Here is a 19,178-nt window from a genome sequence, read left to right on the forward strand (position 1 = left end):
AACTGAAAAGAGAAAAATTCTGAAAATGTCTTAATACTGTAAAACCCATTAACCTAAAAGGGATCTTTGTTCCCGAAGGAAAATAAATCCTGTGATTACATGTCAAAATTTATCCTTGAGAGCATGAAATCTGCATATTTATTGCATTGTCCTGAATAAACACTATAAGAGGATTACAAAGTATAAAACTTGAATGTTCTATTAATCCTGATTACTTTAAAGTGTGTATTACTTTAAAATGTTAAATTCCTAGGAAAATTGGTTTCATAAACCACACACTACTAGCCTTGCTAAGCTGCTGCTGCTGCTAAGTCACTTCAGTCATGTCTGACTCTGTGCAACCCCATAGACAGCAGACCAACAGGCTCCCCTGTCCCTGGATTCTCCAGGCAAGAACACTGGAGTGGGTTGCCATTTCCTTCTCCAATGCATGAAAGTGAGAAGTGAAAGTAAAGTCGTTCAGTTGTGGCCGACTCTTTGTGACCCCATGGACTGTAGCCTACCAGGTTCCACCATCCATGGGATTTTCCAGGCAAGCATACTGGAGTGGGTTGCCATTTCCTTCTCCAAGAGATCTTCCCAACCCAGGGATTGAACCCGAGTCTCCTGCATTGTAGGCAGACGTTTTACCATCTGAGCAACCAGGGAAGTCCTATCTAATGTCCCCATAAATATGTGCAGTTAAAACAAATCATGGTCAGTTTTGGCTATTTTGAAGATGGTTATCAATTTATTAAATTTAAATATAAACTAAGACTAATATTCAGGTTTATATGATTAAGTTCGCAAGAGGTTCAGTTAATTACTTACAAATTTTAAGTAGAGCTTACAAAATCCCTAATACAGGGGTTCATAAAATATGTTATTGGTAAATAGTTACAGTCAAAATTATATTTATACTACTAAGTATGATATTAAAGAGAAATCTTGAGATTAAGACTTCATCTCTCCTAGAGCATTTTACTGAAGGCACACATTCATATTAGTCAACACTGCAAAATACCCTGTTTTTAATCTTTGGACAAAGACAATTTTTTTGACACAGACATCATTTTCCCAAGTATTTTCTCCTAAGTACACACATTTTAAGAAGTCAATGAAATCAAAGGCTTTCCATTATTTCCGTCTTCATCTCCCCTCACCCTATTCTCCATCTTTTTTGTTTCTTCAAGTATATGTTTGTTATTGGCTGAGGCAGGAAAAGAGAAAGATGACACAAGCCATGTGGAAACCCCACCTCTATTCTGTCTTTCGTTGAGTTGTGGAGATGAGGCTGTTAGTAGGTTGGCAAGTCCCCTAGAACTTGGCTCTGTGGAGAACCATGAGCTGGGTCTTTACAACTACACTAGCCTTCCACTAGTCTAAATATCCTTGAAGTCCCCAGACAAAACTTGGAGGGCTAGAGAATCACAAATTTTAAAACAAAATTCTAATTTCTTGAGAAGGCATTTGTCTTCTTTCTGGTACACATCCAGTAGTTAAAAGCCTTTTTTCTGAGACATTTTATTAAACTCAAAAAGTTGTTGAGAGTGATGAGAAACTGAGGGAGTCATTATTACTTACTATTAATAATGGTATTATTTATGATGTGTTAGCTCTGTTAAGGGTTTTGCTCACAATTTATTTAGCCTTCACTCCAGCCCTATGAGGACATACCATGGTTTTCTCTGTTTTGGAGAAGAAAATTAAGCTTAAAGGGGCAAAGCAATTTGTTTCTAGTCATACAAATCAAGGGGCTTTCCTGGTGAGTCAGACAGTAGAGAATTCGCCTGCAATGTGGGAGACCTGGATCAATCCCTGGGTTGGGAAGATCCCCTGGAGAAAGAAACAGCAACCCACTACAGCATTCTTGCCTGGAGAATCATGGACAAAGGAGCCTGACGGGCTACAGTCCACGAGGTCACAAAGAGTCAGACACGACTAAACAGTATATACAAATCAAGAGGGCTAAAACTTGAATCCAAATCAGTTAGACTCCAAAACCTGTGTCCTTAAGCTCTATCCTATCTTAATCTACATCTGTATGGTAACAGCTATTTGGTTACTTTTGAGTGAGATAATTAATAAGCAGAGTGGTTAGTGATGACCCTGAAATATTCATGATTTTACTGGCAACCAAAACCCTAATGCTTACATTCACGTGTACATGTGTGTGTACAGATATGTATATTTACTTATATTTCCAATTCCATACCTGCTATGAAGGTAACCAGCCTGGTATATATACTTCCATCTGTTTTACAGACATGACTGAAGTGACTTAGCAGCAGCAGCAGCATACTACTATCTGTCACACTACTAGCACACAACTATGTATGCTCATATTTTTACAGGTTTTCAGGTTAGTTGTTTTCATAAAAATATGAGTATATCCTATAAGCATTATCCTCATAGATCTTTTTCAAGTGAAAATATTAGAGAAGTATGAAACAGGGAAATAAATGATGTTTTATTTCCTCAGTATTTATTTATACATTAAAATAGTCTTGATTTAAGGTAAATTACTCAAATCATAATTTGTACACTACAGAGGTTTCCATATATTGCCATCATATTTTGACAACAAAGACTAGAATATCAAAGCAGGGCCATGCTTGCCTTTACCACTAGCTATTTATAAATCCAAGTGTGGTGGGCTCTCAAGGAACCTGGCCATCTGCCACCCTATGACAATCTTGCCAAAGACTCATGCTCTAGAGATGACAGAGATCCCTAATATTCCAAGGTTGACTTTAAAAGTTAAAGACCTTCTTTAGTAATGTGCCGAAAATCACGTGATATTCAAAGCACTCACCTTTGGACCTGGTAATCCAGGTAACCCAGGATTTCCATGTGGCCCTGGTATGCCCTACAAATAGAAAAAAAATTCAGATCATTCTTAGATCTAGATACAAGTAAGTGTTTATTATAACATTCAAATAAATATTACATGATTCATTAAAATGGATATGTTATTTTACAAAGTTCATTATCTCTTCTGAGGTCTTGGATATTTCAGTCTTAGAAAAGACACCGATTACAGAGCAGAACTGCGGTTTCTGTTTTTTGCTTCAAAACACTGCTTTGAGGTATTTATGTCCCTTATTTACCACCTCTTATCTCCAGCCACATTGCTCAGCGCTACTTCTAAAAGTTGTGCAGGGTAAGAAGCCCAAAAATAACAAAGTGCAATTGTTTTACTCTCCTCTCAACATCCGGTAACCCCTTCTGCACTTGGGTTTTGTTTATGCTATGACGCATGCCTTAAGACTTACCTCATTTAACCATGCCTCTCCTACACCTGCTCAAATCATGTTCAAGTGTCAACTGAGATACCACCTTTAAAACCTGGCTAGCATGAGGTGATTTCTCTTTCCTACTCAATCCCACAGAAACTGTTGCATATAAAATTAATTTGCAATTAATTATATGTTGCCTTGGGACAATTCTATTAATATTTTATTGCTATTTTAACTTCTTCATGACATGTGCTGTTTAGTTCTAGGATTATAAATTCTTTGAAAAGCAGCTGTTTTTAATATCACCACTCCCAGTGAATATCTGTCAATTTAGGGAATTCCCTGGTGATCCAGTGGTTAGAATCTGGTGCTTTCAGTGCCTGTGGTCCAGTTTTAATCCCTGGTCGGGGAACTGAGATCCCATAAGCCGTGCAGTGTGGGGAATTTAAGAAAAAAGTGGTATTTGTCCATTTGAATTCAATAACTGCTTCTATTTACTAAATACCTACTATATGTAAGTAACTGTTACTGCTTTATTTATTTATTATTATTATTATTATTACTAATCCATATAACGATCCTGCAGGGTGGTTATTTATTCCCCTTTACAAATGGATAAACTTAGGTTCATACAACCAGCAAATAGAAGAACAAAGATTCATCTCCAGAAAGGCTTTCAGGTCTCCAGGGCTTCTATACTCTTTTGGGCTTGGTACCCACCTCTGTACCCTTTGGCTATGTAGTGGTTTAGTTGCTAAGTCATGTCCAACTTTTGTGACCCCATGGACTGTAGCCCACTAGGCTCCTCTGTCCATAGGATTTCCCAGGCAAGAATACTGGAGTGGGTTTTCATTTCCTCCTCCAGGGGATCTTCCTGACCCAGGGATCGAACCCAGTCTCCTGCACTACATGCAGATTCTTTACCAACTGAACTATGAGGGAAGACTTTTCCTTCAGTTATACCTCTATCTTAAAACAGAAATACTTAATATTTATCTGTTTTTTTCACTTCTAAATTAACAGAGCATTGTGTTTCAGAAGGGGGAGGAATGATAGCAATACAAACATGGAAAGTATATCTAGCAAGATGAAAACTAAGGGAAAAAATTAGATTTCATGACCTCTCATTTGTGTAGTCTTCAAAAATAAATTTTTCAATAAAGTAGGTGGGAAAATTTATGAGGATTAACAAATGATTTGTTGATGTGGGACCAATGGCTATAAAGTATTATTCCACAGAGCTCATTAGTGCAAGAGTGAGCAAGGACAATAACTTTAGGAAAAATTAGCATCAGTAAAAGTCTGGGACTTAAAAAAAAAAAAAAGATAATTTGCTGTTTGTTGCCAAATAAGATAAAATCTAGGGATAGAAAAGGTTAAGTTGTGGAAGAACAGCCTTAGCAGTGGACAGGGAATATAATTAATGCAAAGGGGAACTCAGTGCCTCAGAAAGCAAAATCCAGGGTCTCCTGACAGAAAGCGGGGAGGACAGAAATGGTTTGTTGGCTGTAGGAGAGTGGACAAGTTTACAAAACACTCTTGAGAGGAATGTGGTAGGTCATCAAGTATAGAGAAAGAAAAGAAATGTTAAACAGCTAGAGCAGAGTAAGCCTTCATCTTGAGCCTCACATCAACAAGAGCTTGATGTGAATATGGACCATTTAAATTAGCATTTTAGGGTGAGTTTTACATTAATTTGTTTATATGATAAGCAAAAATTAGGAAAGAAAGTGGATTATATATGGTATTTACATTTGTCTTTATAACATACAATCATAATTCCTTTTCTAGCTCTTCAAAGAATTTCTGCTAGTAAAAGTTCACTTTTTTTTTTTTCCTTGAGGTTTGAAAGAAATGAATTCTAACACAGCAATAAATCTTTTGTTGGACCTGTTTAATGCGAAAAACTACTGCTACCCTTGAGGAAGCTTTTTTCCTCAGGACAATTATTTTTTTAGTTTATAATTCCAATATTTTCCACTATGTAATCCAGGAATGCACTATTTTAAGGCTGCCCACTCTTCTTCATTTCCCAAAGTAAATGATCCCCACCTTGGACTATCAAGTACAGATGAGATCACTTTATAACTAAGAAGAATGCTACAAGTAGCACCAAAACAATCACTAATCTACAAATTTGATTATCTTTTTGGGCATGTTCACAGAGAATGCTTTGGCTGGGTGTTTACACTCAAATAAATAAGTGGCACATGTTCCCAAGCTTCTCTTGAATTGGCAAAGGCCAGGCTAAGTTTGACAATCCAGGCGGATTTCCAGAGGAAGTACAGACTGTACAACAGTAGGAAAAGCATACTGGAAAGCTACCAACTGTAACAGCAAGGGAGAAATGGAACCCATCCACTTACCCGCGGGCCTCTCTTTCCTGATGGACCTGGGATGCCTGCTGGGCCAGGGGGACCCTTGGAAAACAAATGCTGAGACATTAGACAAGAGAACAGACACATCCTTTCTCACAAGTCTTGGGAAGATTTCACTCCAGGGCTCTTTTTTGGTCCCCAGTTACTAGCTGATGATGGTTTTAAAATAACATGAAACCCCTCACCTTAATCAGCAGGAGTGAGAGTTGAAACTCAAATGTCCTCTTTAATCTGGTCAGATATGGCAGCAGGAAGTCTATGACTTATGGTTATGGCCACTGTATCTGGTTTTTACAGGGACCATAACTAGTAGTTTTGTGGGTAGTTTTTTACCTAAATTTACTTTTACTACTGAAAGAGGAATTCAATTTAGGGTTTGGAGATCAACAACTACAGGTTTTTTGGGGTTTTTTCCAAACACATTTCAAATGAAGACTTGCCTTGAAAAAATAAAGCACTGACCATTTTATGTTTTTTTAGAAGACTTATACCAAAGATCTGTGTAATGTGTTAACTGTTACAATGAGATCCTTCTAGTATGTGAGTTGCTCAGTGTGTCCAACTCTTTCCGAACCCATGGACTATACACAGTCCATGGAATTCTCCAGGTCAGCATACTAGAGTGGTAGCCATTCCCTTCTCCAGGGATCTTCCCAACCCAGGGATTGAACCTAGGTCTCCTGCATTATAGACAGATTCTTTACCAGTTGAGCTAGTATATTCAGTAATATATCTGCCCTACACAAAATGCAGCATACCAAGAGGTCAATAGAGTTAAATGGTTTTGTAAAAACAAAATCAATTTTAAGTAAAAACAGTAAAAAAGTAAAAACAGATCAATTTTAAGGTATTCTGAGTTCTTTAAATGTCACTTTTGAAATATATCAAATAAGAAATAGGAAACTACTACTTTGCTTCCACATATTAATGCCTTATATTATCTTTTTTTAAAACTTATTTTAACAATCAACTGGTGGAGGAATAAACATTCATTTGGGATATGATTAATACATATTCATTCATTCATCTGCCTATTCATTTCATTGTTACTGAGCGCCCTGCTGCCATGGTATTATTCTTGATGTCTCAGAGCATACATATACCTATATTTTACATTTATATACAATGTTTTACAAACATTCATTCATTACTGCAGTAAAAATACTATGAACTTTGATATTAAACATGTCAAGGTTAAGATATTAGCCCTACCATTAACATATAGCATGACCTACTGATCTTCATTGTCATGTAACATTTTTCTCTTTGAAACATTCTCCTTTATTGATGCTTGTTTTCAGTTTTTTTCAGTCACTTTTCAGTTTTCTAATGTTCTTTGTATATTTCAAACTGTCCATTTTCCTTTTTATTTTGCCTTTTTATACCCCTTGACAAAAACCTTTCATGTATTCCTTAAAATTAAAAAAGTAATATTTCTCTTTCAACCACATAAAAGTAATATTTCTATTCTCCATCCTGAACTATTCAAATATTTTGAGAGTTACTACTATATCACTGGCTTCCATCAAAACTTGACTTTCACTTATTTAAAAAAAAAAAAAAAAAAACTCTTTTTAAAACTAGTTCTGGTTCTACTTTTGTCCTCAGAACTTAACAGCTGATGATTTTAAGTCCTCTAAAATAAACTCTAAAGATAAAAAATTAAATGCAAAATTAAAATATCTAGTTTGGTTTACTGCCCTATCACGCTACTTTGTGACAAAAGAAACACTACTACATTCACACTGAAAAAGAAATTATTACAGTTCATATTAGATAGTGGAGGTGGGGGAAAAAGCATATTTATGCTGTGATTAAAATATTTGAATTAATTAGCAATAAGTATTAACTTGTCTTCACAATTTTTCATTTCCATATCTTTGAGAATAAGTTATTAACAGGTATTTCCTAGAAACCAGAGAAGGAAAGCAATTTTATATGATATGACTTTTTATGAATTATTTTCTATAAGTGAAGTACTAGAAAAGTCATTTTAACTTTCAGATTATCAGTTATTAAGAGAAAGTATAATTTAGTTAAAGAGCAATGCTATGGCAATCATCCAAAGTGAAAGTGAAGTCGCTCAGTTGTGTCCGACTCTTTGCGACCTCATAGACTGTAGCCTACCAGGCTCCTCCATCCATGGGATTTTCCAGGCAAGAGTACTGGAGTGGGTTGCCATTTCCTTCTCCAAGGATCTTCCTGACCCAGGGATTGAAGCCGGGTCTCCAGCATTATAGGCAGACGCTTGACCGTCTGAGCCACCAGGGAAGCCTGGCAATCATCCAATCTACAGTCAAATCATGCTTCAATCATTTACTTGCTGAATGACCTTAGACAAGTCAGCTACTCTTGCTAAGACTTAGTTTTCTCATCTTTATAACACTGATGATGTTACAGTGGATATTAAAGTTATTGTATATAAAATACTTGTAACTATGTCTGATATAGAGTAATTAACCATAAACTATAGAGCAATTTTTTAAAGGTATGCATGGAGCACAAGTAGTACTCAGTGTTAGTTACAATATTATTATTACTAAGGTAATATACTGAAGCAAATGTATCCAATACTTGTAAGAGAGTAGTGTCTGGTGGATCTTGGAAGTCTTGCATCTAAATTTCTTTTTATAGTTCACTCACTCATTGATTCATTCACTTACTCAATAAACATTAGTAAGCAACAAAGCCTCCTGGAGCTGACAATGAGATAAAAAGACACCTACTAACAAATAAACACATAATATGCATTTTATTTAGTGATATGAGGAAAAGAACAAGCAACCAAGAGAGATCAACACAGTGCACATAATTTATATTGTGCTATGAGGGAATGCGTCTCTGAGGAAGCTCTAAGTTAGACCTAAAAAATGAAGAGGAATGAGGAAAGAGGAGAAAACAAAATTTGAAAATAGGAATAAAATGAATGACAGCATGAGTAAAATAAAACAAAAATACAATCTTATTAAGGAACTAAAAGAAAGCCAACAGTGGAAGTAAACAAAAGTGGAACAAAATGACGTTGCCGAGGAACACAGGGGCCAGATGACATTTGACTGCATGGGTCATGATAAAGACGTTTTAATTTATTCTAACTGCTACACTCTCCTGTCACTGAAGAGTTTTAAGCAGATAAATGACATGATGTAATTTACATTCTAAAATGGGTCACTAGTGAATTTCTATAAAAGATAGCAGAATGAGAACATTTTTAAAGCTACCCTCCTTCCCTCAAAAACCCTCTGAAAACAACAAAAAATACCAAAAGAAAAAAACTTCTCTGATGAAACAAGAAAACGACCACAACCACAAACCATGAAATATGAAAATTATCTGTCAAATAGTAAGACATTTTGGAATAAGGAAAGATGCTGAAAGATGACTGAAAACAAAAAACCCTCCTCAGACCTCAAACCTGGGACAGGCTACAGATAACTAACAGTATATCAGTCCAGAAAGTTCATTCCAACGATCCTTTAATGACAATAGCTAAGTTCAAGGGAATGGTAAAGCCACAGAGAATATAATTCATGACCCTGCAAAGATCCAGTTCAAACAACCCAAGAGTAAGGAAGGCAGAGCTGAAAGAACCCATCATTTTTATGATCTGCAACAAATCTCCTAACCTCAGGAAACTTCTGGTGGAGGGAGGAGGTAAAAGACAAGAGCATGAATCATTATATCACTTCTTAGACTGATACAGAGGGCTTCATGTACATGAAAACGAGAGGAGATACATTTCTAGGTAGAGGACACAATACATATCAAAAGATGGCATTGAAGGCAGCAACTTGAATTTGATGCTGTGTACTACTCCACCTAACTCCCTTTTGCCTCTCCCTATACCATGCTAGGAGAAGGCAATGGCACCCCACTCCAGTACTGTTGCCCGGAAAATCCCATGGATGGAGGAGCCTGGTAGGCTGCAGTCCATGGGGTCGCTAAGAGTCGACTGAGTGACTTCACTTTCACTTTCCACTTTCATGCTTTGGAGACGGAAATGGCAACCCACTCCAGTGTTCTTGCCTGGAGAATCCCATGGACAGAGAAGCCTGGTAGGCTGCAGTCCATGGGGTCGCACAGAGTCGGACACGACTGAAGCGACTTGGCAGCAGCCCCGTACCATGCTAAAGCACATAGTGGCCCAAATAGTGGCGTTTTTATTTTAAAAATGAGCGATAACCAGAAAGAAACCAGCAAGAGACCTATACATTTTGAGGGGAGGGGGGAAGTGTGAGGACAGAAACATAAATTAAAAGTAAATGAAAATTTTTTTTACCAGAAAAGGATTGCTCCATGCAGAGAAAGAAGTTCATATAGTTCATTATAAATCCAAAGAATTTCAAGATGCTGTTTCTCTACAAAAAGCTCAAAGAAGAGTCATAAAAGACAAAAATAACAACCAAGGTAATGAAATGTGAGCCAAAAGAGCTTAAAGATTGAAAGAGCAAAAAAAGAAAGAATTATAGACTAAATCCACATCAGAAGCAATAATAGCTGACCACAATTGAAAAAAATCAGTTAAGGAATATGGATGTAGTTTAACTGAATTTACATAAAATGGAAAAAAAGCAAACACATGGACATCATTGTAGAGAAGATAATAAATACTATCATCACAAAGGACTTTTAACATGTGTGTACTGGTGTGCCTGAAGAATATAGAAAAATGGATAAGAAAAATGCCTGAGAATTAAGGAGAGATGTTTCTTTAGAAAGTAAAACAAAACAAAAAACTTCAGATCAAAAGAGTACCAGAAAAAACTGACACAGAACCTAATAGCTTTATTGAAATGAACTTCAAAGATATCAAAAGAACATCAAGGGTATGTAGATGAAAAACAGGCACCAACAAGTAGGAAAGATCAGGCTGTCAGGCTTAATCCACTTCAAGAAGCAGTGCAAAATCTCTATAAAGTTCATCATTTCATCACCATTTACTCTCTCATACACTTTCTGAAATTTACCTTTAGACTTCTACACTATGCTGAAATCATTATCAAAGTTCAATAACAACTTTCCCACCAGAAGATCCAAAGGATTTCCTCTACTTTTTCTCAGTCTTTAGCTTTCAGCACCGCTGATCAATTTCTTCTCAAAACTCTCATTTTTGGCTTTTATGATACTATATTATGGGCTTCCCTGGTGGCTCAGACAGTAAAGAATCTGCCTGCAATGCAGGAGACCTGGGTTTGATCCCAACCCTGGGTCGGGAAGATCCCCTGGACAAAAGAATGGCTCCTCACGCCAGTATTCTTGCCCGGATAATTCCATGGACAGAGAAGCCTGGCAGGCTACCACGGGGTTACAAAGAGTCAGACACGACAGAGTGACTAACACTAACTATATTGTTCTGTCCCATCTGTCTATCCTGTCACATTTCTTTTTTTTTTTTTTTCCTTCTATAACCACAAAGCAAACATTCCTTACAATTTGGCTCTTAACTCTATGCCAAGTCCTTTCCTTGCAAATTTCTTGACTCTATAATACTGATGGGAAAACTCCCATAATCTATACCCCCCTACTTTGACTTCTCTTTTCACTTCACCTTCTTCAAATCTTTCAACAGCTTACTGATTTGCCAACAGCACCTTAAATGTTTTAACTCGGTTTCTTCTCCTAAAATCAACTTCCTGTCTTAATTACTGGTTTTTATATTGGTATCACCAGTCTCTCAACCCACAGGCTTAAAACCTTAGAGCCACCTTGATCCTCTTTCTTTTCATTTGGTCCCTAAGTCCAGTTAATTTCCTAGTTCTACCAAACCTTCCTTCAAGATCTCCCTTGAATGCTACTTTTCCTTTGCATTTTCCCTGCTGTTATCCTAGATAATGTCCTAGTTTTGTAAGATCCAGATAACAGGAATTTCCTGTCTGTTCTGGGCACTGCCACAGACTGACTTCCCTAATCATATCTTTACTTAGAAACCTACAAAATTCCCCACTGAGAACATGATAAAGTCAGAACTATTATTTGAAAATTGAGACCTCTACAACCTGTATAAGGTCTGCCCTGGCCTTACATTTATCTATCATTATTCAGCTTCATATTGTGAAAGAGTTTGACCTTTAGAGGCAGAAAACCTACCTCTAGGGTCAAAATCCTGGGTCTATCATTTATTGACATGTGGTTATGAGCAAGCAAACAAATTACTCTGGGCTTCAGTTTCTTCACCTGAAAAATGAGGGTAATAATACCAAACTTACCAAGTTTTTCTAAGATAACAAACATAAAGGGCATAGCAGAGTTCCTGCCACAGGTAAAAAATCACAATAAATTATAGCTATTTTGCTGTTTTTCCTACATAAAAGATACAACAGTTTCTTTCACCTATCAAAATCATATCCATTATTTGAGGTCTAGGTTCTAAGTTTGCCTACCAGAACCTATCCTGAACAGCTCAGCCTTAAGTGATCTTTCAAAGAGTTCTCCTCAAAAATTTTTTTCTTACCTTTGAAAATGTGTACTCCACATGTTTAGTTTGCATCTCTCAGGGTCATGTATCTTACTTGACCATGAGACAAGGTTACAGATGTACTTCTGTATCACTATTACCACAACATAAGCTCCTTCTGAGCAGTGATTCTGTTTTACACAATTTTTCTGCTTTGCCCATAGGAGAGACTAAGGAAGTATCCGTGGACTATTATTGCTTCACCTACCAATCATTGCCAAAATAACTGTTTCTGGATTTAGAGCAGAGATTAATACTCATCTCTGACATTTTTTGAAAAAACTAAACAGCTTCCTTTACTGTTTAATATGACCTGCCTAGTGGCTCAATTTTACTACTAGCTGAAAAGTTATTTCTCTATAATATATTCTTCTGATTTTATTAAATCCTTTAAACATTCACTCTAAGCATTGCTCAATACCTATCAAGTTACTTTGAGTAATAAAAGTAAACACAAGCTAAGCAAGTGGCATCATCTCTTGTTCTATGGTTTCTGGAACTAAACAAATGTCTCAAATTTTACTTCCATCAAATCAAGAAATATCTTAAGATATATTTTATTCTGCTTGAAATGAAAAAAAAAAGATTTCTAAAGATATATAAGTTGATTATTTAAAGGTATTCAAAATATGAATGGTAAAAACGTGTCTCTAATGTAATTTTAAATAGCTTTAAATGAGTCTTAAATGATTAAAAGATCATCCATCAGTAATTGCACCTACGTGACAAAAGAATTTCAGAGCTAAAATAATCAATCTATTATCTCATAGCTTTGTTAATGAATTATTAAGGAAGTGACTTGGCTTTTTTCCTACTGAATGGACTGATGGACTGCTGAGTGGCTATTTTTGCATGAGGTAGATGGAACTTCTATTAACTTATAAATGTAAATTGGCCATATCATGGAAGATATAATGAAATACGTTACTCTTTATAATCCTAAGTGAAATATTTTAATTTCTATAATATAAGGGTTTGCTTTTCCCCAATGACTCACTATAAAATTATTTCTATCTAAAAGGTAATATTATTTTAATTCATGATATTACTTTGCTGAAAATACACTTAATGTATTCAAAATATTTTTATTTAGTCTACTATAACTTTAATATTCTCTCTTAACATGACTATGCATTAAGTCTACAGGTTTTTAATAAAATAGAATGCTGATCTGTATTTAGCAACTCAATTCCTGATTGAATTTCAATTCAACAAGAAAAACATGGCTTACTCACCACTTTACCAGAACTAAGTAACCTTCTGAGCCAGCCAATAGTTTTTAAAAAGTACAACATTTGAGCCAGAGTAGCATTCTGGTTGGATACATTATGGCAACCATGAATGCATTCACAGTAAGCCAGGCTACATACCTAAGACAGATCTGTTCTATATTGTTCAGCCCAGAGAATTCTTTCTGAAATGGATGGTAAATTAGTGCATTAAGACATATTTTAAAAATAATAACTTACAGGAGGTCCAGTGTCCCCTTTTGGCCCTCTTAGATTCTCCATTTCGAGCACTGTATTAAGATCCTCATAATAATAATAATAATCATAAAGCTCAGTTTCATAGCTATTTTCGATGGGATAAGTAGCATCAGGATCAAATTCACCTTCCTTCCTTAGATCAAGGTGATTATCCACAGATGGCTCATCTGTCACTCTGTATAAGGTTGTGTTTAAAATCTGCTGCAGTTCTATAAGTTCATTAGTGTGCAGATTTGCTGTGATAGCCTTCTTGAGATTCTTAATTGTATCTTGTTTTATATGTGGAAGACTAGATGATATCTTCTTAAGTGGTGACAGACCAGTTATTTTATCATTATGTTGTGTGATATTGTCCGACACATTTAGAAGAGAAATAAATTTATCCTTGTTTTTTTTCCTTGGCTCATTGAGGCTACGATGGGACATTGGCAGGCTTAAATTTGCCTGAATAAGTTGCTCAGTGATCAATTCTTTGGTCTGAATCACATGGTTCACAAGATCCATAGCAGAGACATTCTGTGAATGAAGAGAAGTTAACTGAGATCTTGATATCTGGTGTTCTTGTTGTTTATTCACTGCCACAGAATCATTATTTGTGAAATCTAGAACACTTTTGTTTTCAGTAACTGTGTCCTGTGACAGTACTTTTTCACCCAATCTTTTGGGCAGGAGAGAGTTTTCTGGTATCTTAGTTGATACAATAGTTGTATGAGGAAGGCTTGTCTCAGGGTGACACTGCTGTTTCACATATCTGCAATAGCTTGCAGATGCTTCTGCAGAAGGAATAATATCCAACTGACATACTACTCCTTCAAAATGGACAGAATTATTATTCATACTTCCCAAGGTAAACACACTGTTAGAATCAAAGGTCTGAACTTCCGAAAGAGTCTCTCTGCTAAAATATTTCTTTCCACATTCAACAAACATTGAGACATCTTGATTGGTAACAGCAATGGCAAATGAGTGCCATCGCTCATCGTGAACGCTGTAGTTGAAAAAGACAGACTGCTTTCCTCCAAGGTATACCACTAATTTTTTAGGTAATAACTGTACTCCTAATTGCAGTCTATTTTTACTTCTAATGCTGAAGAGAAATGCATTGTTTACTCTATATGACTGCAACCCAATTAATATTGTAAATGGCTGTTCTAAGTTGACTGGTAAAATTTTCACAAGAGGTGATTCAATATAGGAATTGTTTGTTAAAATGACACCCGATTCTGTTACATGGACCCCCTGAGGTAGTGGTGTAGATGATGGTGGTACAGCGGTCACTGATGAAGAGTGTCTTACATCTTTGCCTCCAAGGCCTAGTTGATGAAGAATGTCTATGCCTGGAAATTAAAAAGAGAGAGAAAGAGAGAAAGAATCTTACTCTTAGGCATTCATGTGTTCATATAAATGTTTGAGTATAAGAAAATCTTCCTTGTAGGTATCAATAGTAATCTCTAAAATAAACATGCTCTATCAATAACTGATGTCTAGGTAATGAGAGGTATGGAAAGGGAGAGTAAAATGTTATTCTTTATCATCTGAAACACACACCCCCCAATATCCCTATGCCCAAAATTTAATAAATGTTCTTTCATTCTCCAGTTAGGAAACTTATTTGTTACTCCAATGAATGTACATGTTCAAAGATTCCCAGATGGTCATTTACTTCTTTAATTTAGAATTTAAAATTTTATGCCTTCTTTGATCAAGAGAAACTGGAGACATACTTACAAAGAGAAATTTTAACTTTGGAAACCGTTTTATAAATTAAGTTCACACACCTATTTAAACTATAATTTTTCAGGATGTTTTCTCTTTAGCCTTCCAATAATTTGCAAGTTACATAAGAGCGCTCCCTATGCCTAATTCCTTAAGTGTGTGCTACACATAAAGTACCCAGTACCCTGAAAACTTCTGGACAAGACAACTGAAATTCCTAAAATTGCTCGGCCCTGTATATTTTTCTCTCCCTTACATATTTCTCTCTCTTCTATTTTGTCTTGGTCCTCCACAGTAATTCTTAATCCAAATAATTTATAAGTTCAGTTCAGTTGAGTTGCTCAGTCATGTCCGACTCCTTGCAACCCCATGAATCGCAGCATGCCAGGCCTCTCTGTAATTTATAGACTTTCTTAATAATTTTTATTAAAATATAGGTTTTACATATATTTTATAATTATTATTTTTCTAGTTTTCATTGTAATATTATTGATAGTATATTGCCTATCTCCCTTACCCAATTATAAACTCTTGGAAGACGGATTCTATGTCTGCTTAGAATATCTATTATACCTATTATATTAGCTATTGTATCTCTCTTCAAACTTTTCTATAATTTCTGAATGAATGAATTTGCCCCATCCAAATCTGATCAGGTGCAACATGTACCCCTAGAGTCCAACAAAATTATATACCTATACCATTTGTAAAAAATAATAAATTTTCTCAAAGATACAGAACAGCTTAAATAGTCATGTGATCTTTGTTATCTTTGGGTGATAAATTTCCCAGTTGTATCACTGTACATTAAAGAACTATTTATTTATAACTATAAGTGAGGAAAAATAAAGATTTTTGAAGATTAGCCAGCAAGATTACACATCATCTTAGTTTTCCTTCATAAAAGATTAGTAGATATTTGATAACTCATGTTTAGTACAAACTGCAAATATAGTAGCAGATGTCCACCAAAATATTCCTAATAGCAGTTATAAATTATATGCATCTCCAGGAATTTGGGGAAATACTTTAAAGAGGCCCCATAAAAACATGTAAAAAAAAATGCTGATGTCTTGTTTTAAAATAATTCATAAAAGATTTTAATTTTATTCCATAATATGACTATTTACTTTAATATAAGACATGAATTGCCAGCTAGATCATTCCCAATCTTCAACAAAAATTTACACTTCTGAAATACACTTATCTGTGACTTTGGGTATTCTCAATGCTAACTGCCTCTAAGGGTATTCTCAATTCAAGAAATAAACTATGGAAGAAACACTGCTAATATGAAAATCACAATGCTTGAAGTATATACAATAATAAAGTGTGTGAAAGTTATCATTCTATAATGCCAGATCAGCTACTTTTACACAAACGAAAAGTCAGAATTAAGTGGTATGATATTCTAGGGCTGCTACTTGCCCAGAGAAAACCAATCTTTGTATTTAACTCCTGCTATCTACTACCTCAAATTTCTGATTCTATTAGAATGAAATACTAGAGAAAGTATTATTTTAAAACTTCAGTATACATCTTTTCAATATTTATATTCATATACACATAATATAAATACTTCCTTCAATTCTAATATACATATACATGAATATTTCCTTCAATTCTGAGTTTTTATGACAAATAGCTAGGCTTTGTAAAAATCAAATGTTTTTAAGCATTTACTACTCAAAACAATTTAATTTTTGAACCATCCTTGCATTCCTAAAATAAAACCTACTTGATCATTGTATTTTATTCTTTTAAGACACACTGCATTAATTAAGACTAGTCTGTGGTTTTTCCATTATTATACTATCTTTATACGACTATAATGTTGGACTTTATTTTTTTATGGTCTAGAACAGTTTAAATTCCTTTAAATTTTCTTTAAAAATTTTTCTTAAAAATTTTTTTCTTATAACACTCAGTTGTAAATCAAGGTTATCATGTTGGCCTTTTCATTGATAGCTCTTCATTCACCCTAATTTCTTTTATGTCAGTTAATTTATGCAAAATTTCAACTATCTCTTGAATCAATTTTTAAAATTTATATTTTTAGGAAATAACTTCCTTTTAGGCTCCAAATGTATTACTCAGAAAACATAATATTCCCTTGAAATTATTTTTGTTTCCCTATCTCAGATTCTCTCTTAAAATTTCCAATTTTGAATATTTTGGTCTATTTGTTCTTAAGGGTAACTATTGCTTATTTCAAAAGTAGAGCCTTGTATTTGTTTATCATTTCTATTATTTTCTGTCTGCTTTCTGTATCATTTTCTGCATCTACCTTTATTATTTTTTCTTATTTTCTTTTGATTCGATTCTTTTTCTAGTTTCTAGAGATGAGCACTTATTCATAGTAGTTAAGCAGTACATTTTCTAAATACTGTTTTAGCTGTATCCCATAGATTGTTGATGTATTATTTTTATTTTGGATGATTTTTCATTTTTGCAGTTTTCTAGAAAGTATGCAATTTTTACTTGTATTTTTCCCATTGACCCAAATGATTTAAGAAGAAATGCAAAATTTTCCAGTTAGGTTTTATTTTCTGATTTCTTAGTAAAACCTAAGAGCATTGTGACTAGAAAATGGTGTCTAAGTTGCACTTTTTGTTTTTGAAATTTAGCCTAACAAATGGTTAATTTTCTGGTGTTTGATCAGTAACGGTTTTCAGGGTACAGAATTTAAAACCAGTTGGCTGAACCTCATTGTTTATTTTATATCCTTTATACCCTCATTTTTATACAATTAATCTATCATGGAGTAAAAGATTAACAAAGTCTCATCACTATTTATCTTTTTGGCTTTTTATCTCATGTGGCCTTAACTTTATGAATATTAATGTTATGGTTGTTATGCAGAGGTAGTCATAATATTCATATATTTACGGAGTATTGCACCTTTTCAAACGATAAGGAGTATGTCTATGTCTATTTTGTTTATGATCTCTACCTTATCTGGTATGAAGCCCCTTTGCCCTCACATTTTGTTTGCTTTATCTGATAACCTTTGCATATACTTTTATTTTTACCTACTTTGAAGTACTGTCTTAAGTGGAAGGAGTTTGATTTGTTTGTGTCTGAAAATTTTTTCTTTGAATATAAAATTAAATCTATTTACATTCATTAACTTCACTTTCACTTTTCACTTTCCTGCATTGGAGAAGGAAATGGCAACCCACTCCAGCGTTCTTGCCTGGAGAATCCCAGGAACAGGGGAGCCTGGTGGGCTGCCGTCTGTGGGGTCGCACAGAGTTGGACACGACTGAAGCGACTTAGCAGCAGCAGCAGCACATTTGTTGATGTGATGGTTTGCTTAATCTGTCATATTTTGCTTTCCCATTTTAATTTTTAAAGTCACTATGTGTTCCCTTTGCTATTTCATATTCTTTTGAGATAAGAAAGGTTTCTCTCTTTATTCTAAAGTTTACTTTTAAAGTTAAAAGTGTATACAGTGTCCCTAGTCCACTTTAGACATAGCTATTAATTTTACTGAACAATGTTTTTTCTTTTTTCTCCTTTTTGGCCCCTTTTCCTTTACCACCTAATATTAGTCAATAGGATTATCTTTCCTAGTATTTATCTTTTCATTAAGTACTATCCTTACAGTGTTTTCTATTTAATCTATCTGCTTCAGATAATATTTAATTCTCAGCTTCTGATGAACCAATCAGCAAACTCAATCTACTTCCTGGGTTTTTTTCCTCTTTTTCTTCCCCCCTTTTTGGTGGTTTTACCAGTTCTATATTGCCAGTTCATATGATATTCATATTGTTTCATTCCTATATTTTCTTCTGTTAAATAGAACCAGTCTTTTGTAGTCATTTCTCTTTGCTGAAGTTTATGCTCTATTAGTTTCCTTAAGAAGGGTTCATGAGAACCTTTCCTGACTTTTTAAATGGTTGGTAATGTTGGACCTTAAGCC

The 19,178-nt window shown here is 34.9% G+C and overlaps 1 protein-coding gene across 28 annotated transcripts in view; it reads right to left on the reverse strand.

Moving 5' to 3' along the window:
* Positions 1-19,178, reverse strand: part of COL24A1 (collagen type XXIV alpha 1 chain) — a 401,096-nt gene that overhangs the window by 348,453 nt on the left and 33,465 nt on the right. For 8 of the 28 annotated variants that reach the window (XR_015160374.1, XM_086390884.1, XM_086390886.1 and 5 more), the window contains 3 exons: positions 13,520-14,874; positions 5,585-5,638; positions 2,795-2,848 (listed from right to left, as the gene is read on the reverse strand). The exons of 7 other annotated variants lie outside the window; for them this stretch is intronic. Coding sequence is in view for 11 of the 21 variants with exons in the window: in XM_086390884.1 (XP_086247010.1) it covers positions 2,795-2,848; positions 5,585-5,638; positions 13,520-14,874 (1,463 nt within the window). In the remaining 10 variants the exon portion in view is untranslated. Of the gene's footprint in view, positions 1-2,794; positions 2,849-5,584; positions 5,639-13,519; positions 14,875-19,178 lie in introns of those variants that run through there. 13 more of the 28 variants (XM_086390893.1, XM_086390906.1, XM_086390903.1 and 10 more) reach the window with 3 other exon arrangements.

The sequence above is a fragment of the Bos grunniens genome, chromosome 3, assembly GCF_055505025.1.
Source record: "Bos grunniens cultivar Pamir isolate PY7600 chromosome 3, Bosgru_T2T1.0, whole genome shotgun sequence".
In the NCBI taxonomy this organism is placed as follows: domain Eukaryota; kingdom Metazoa; phylum Chordata; class Mammalia; order Artiodactyla; family Bovidae; genus Bos; species Bos grunniens.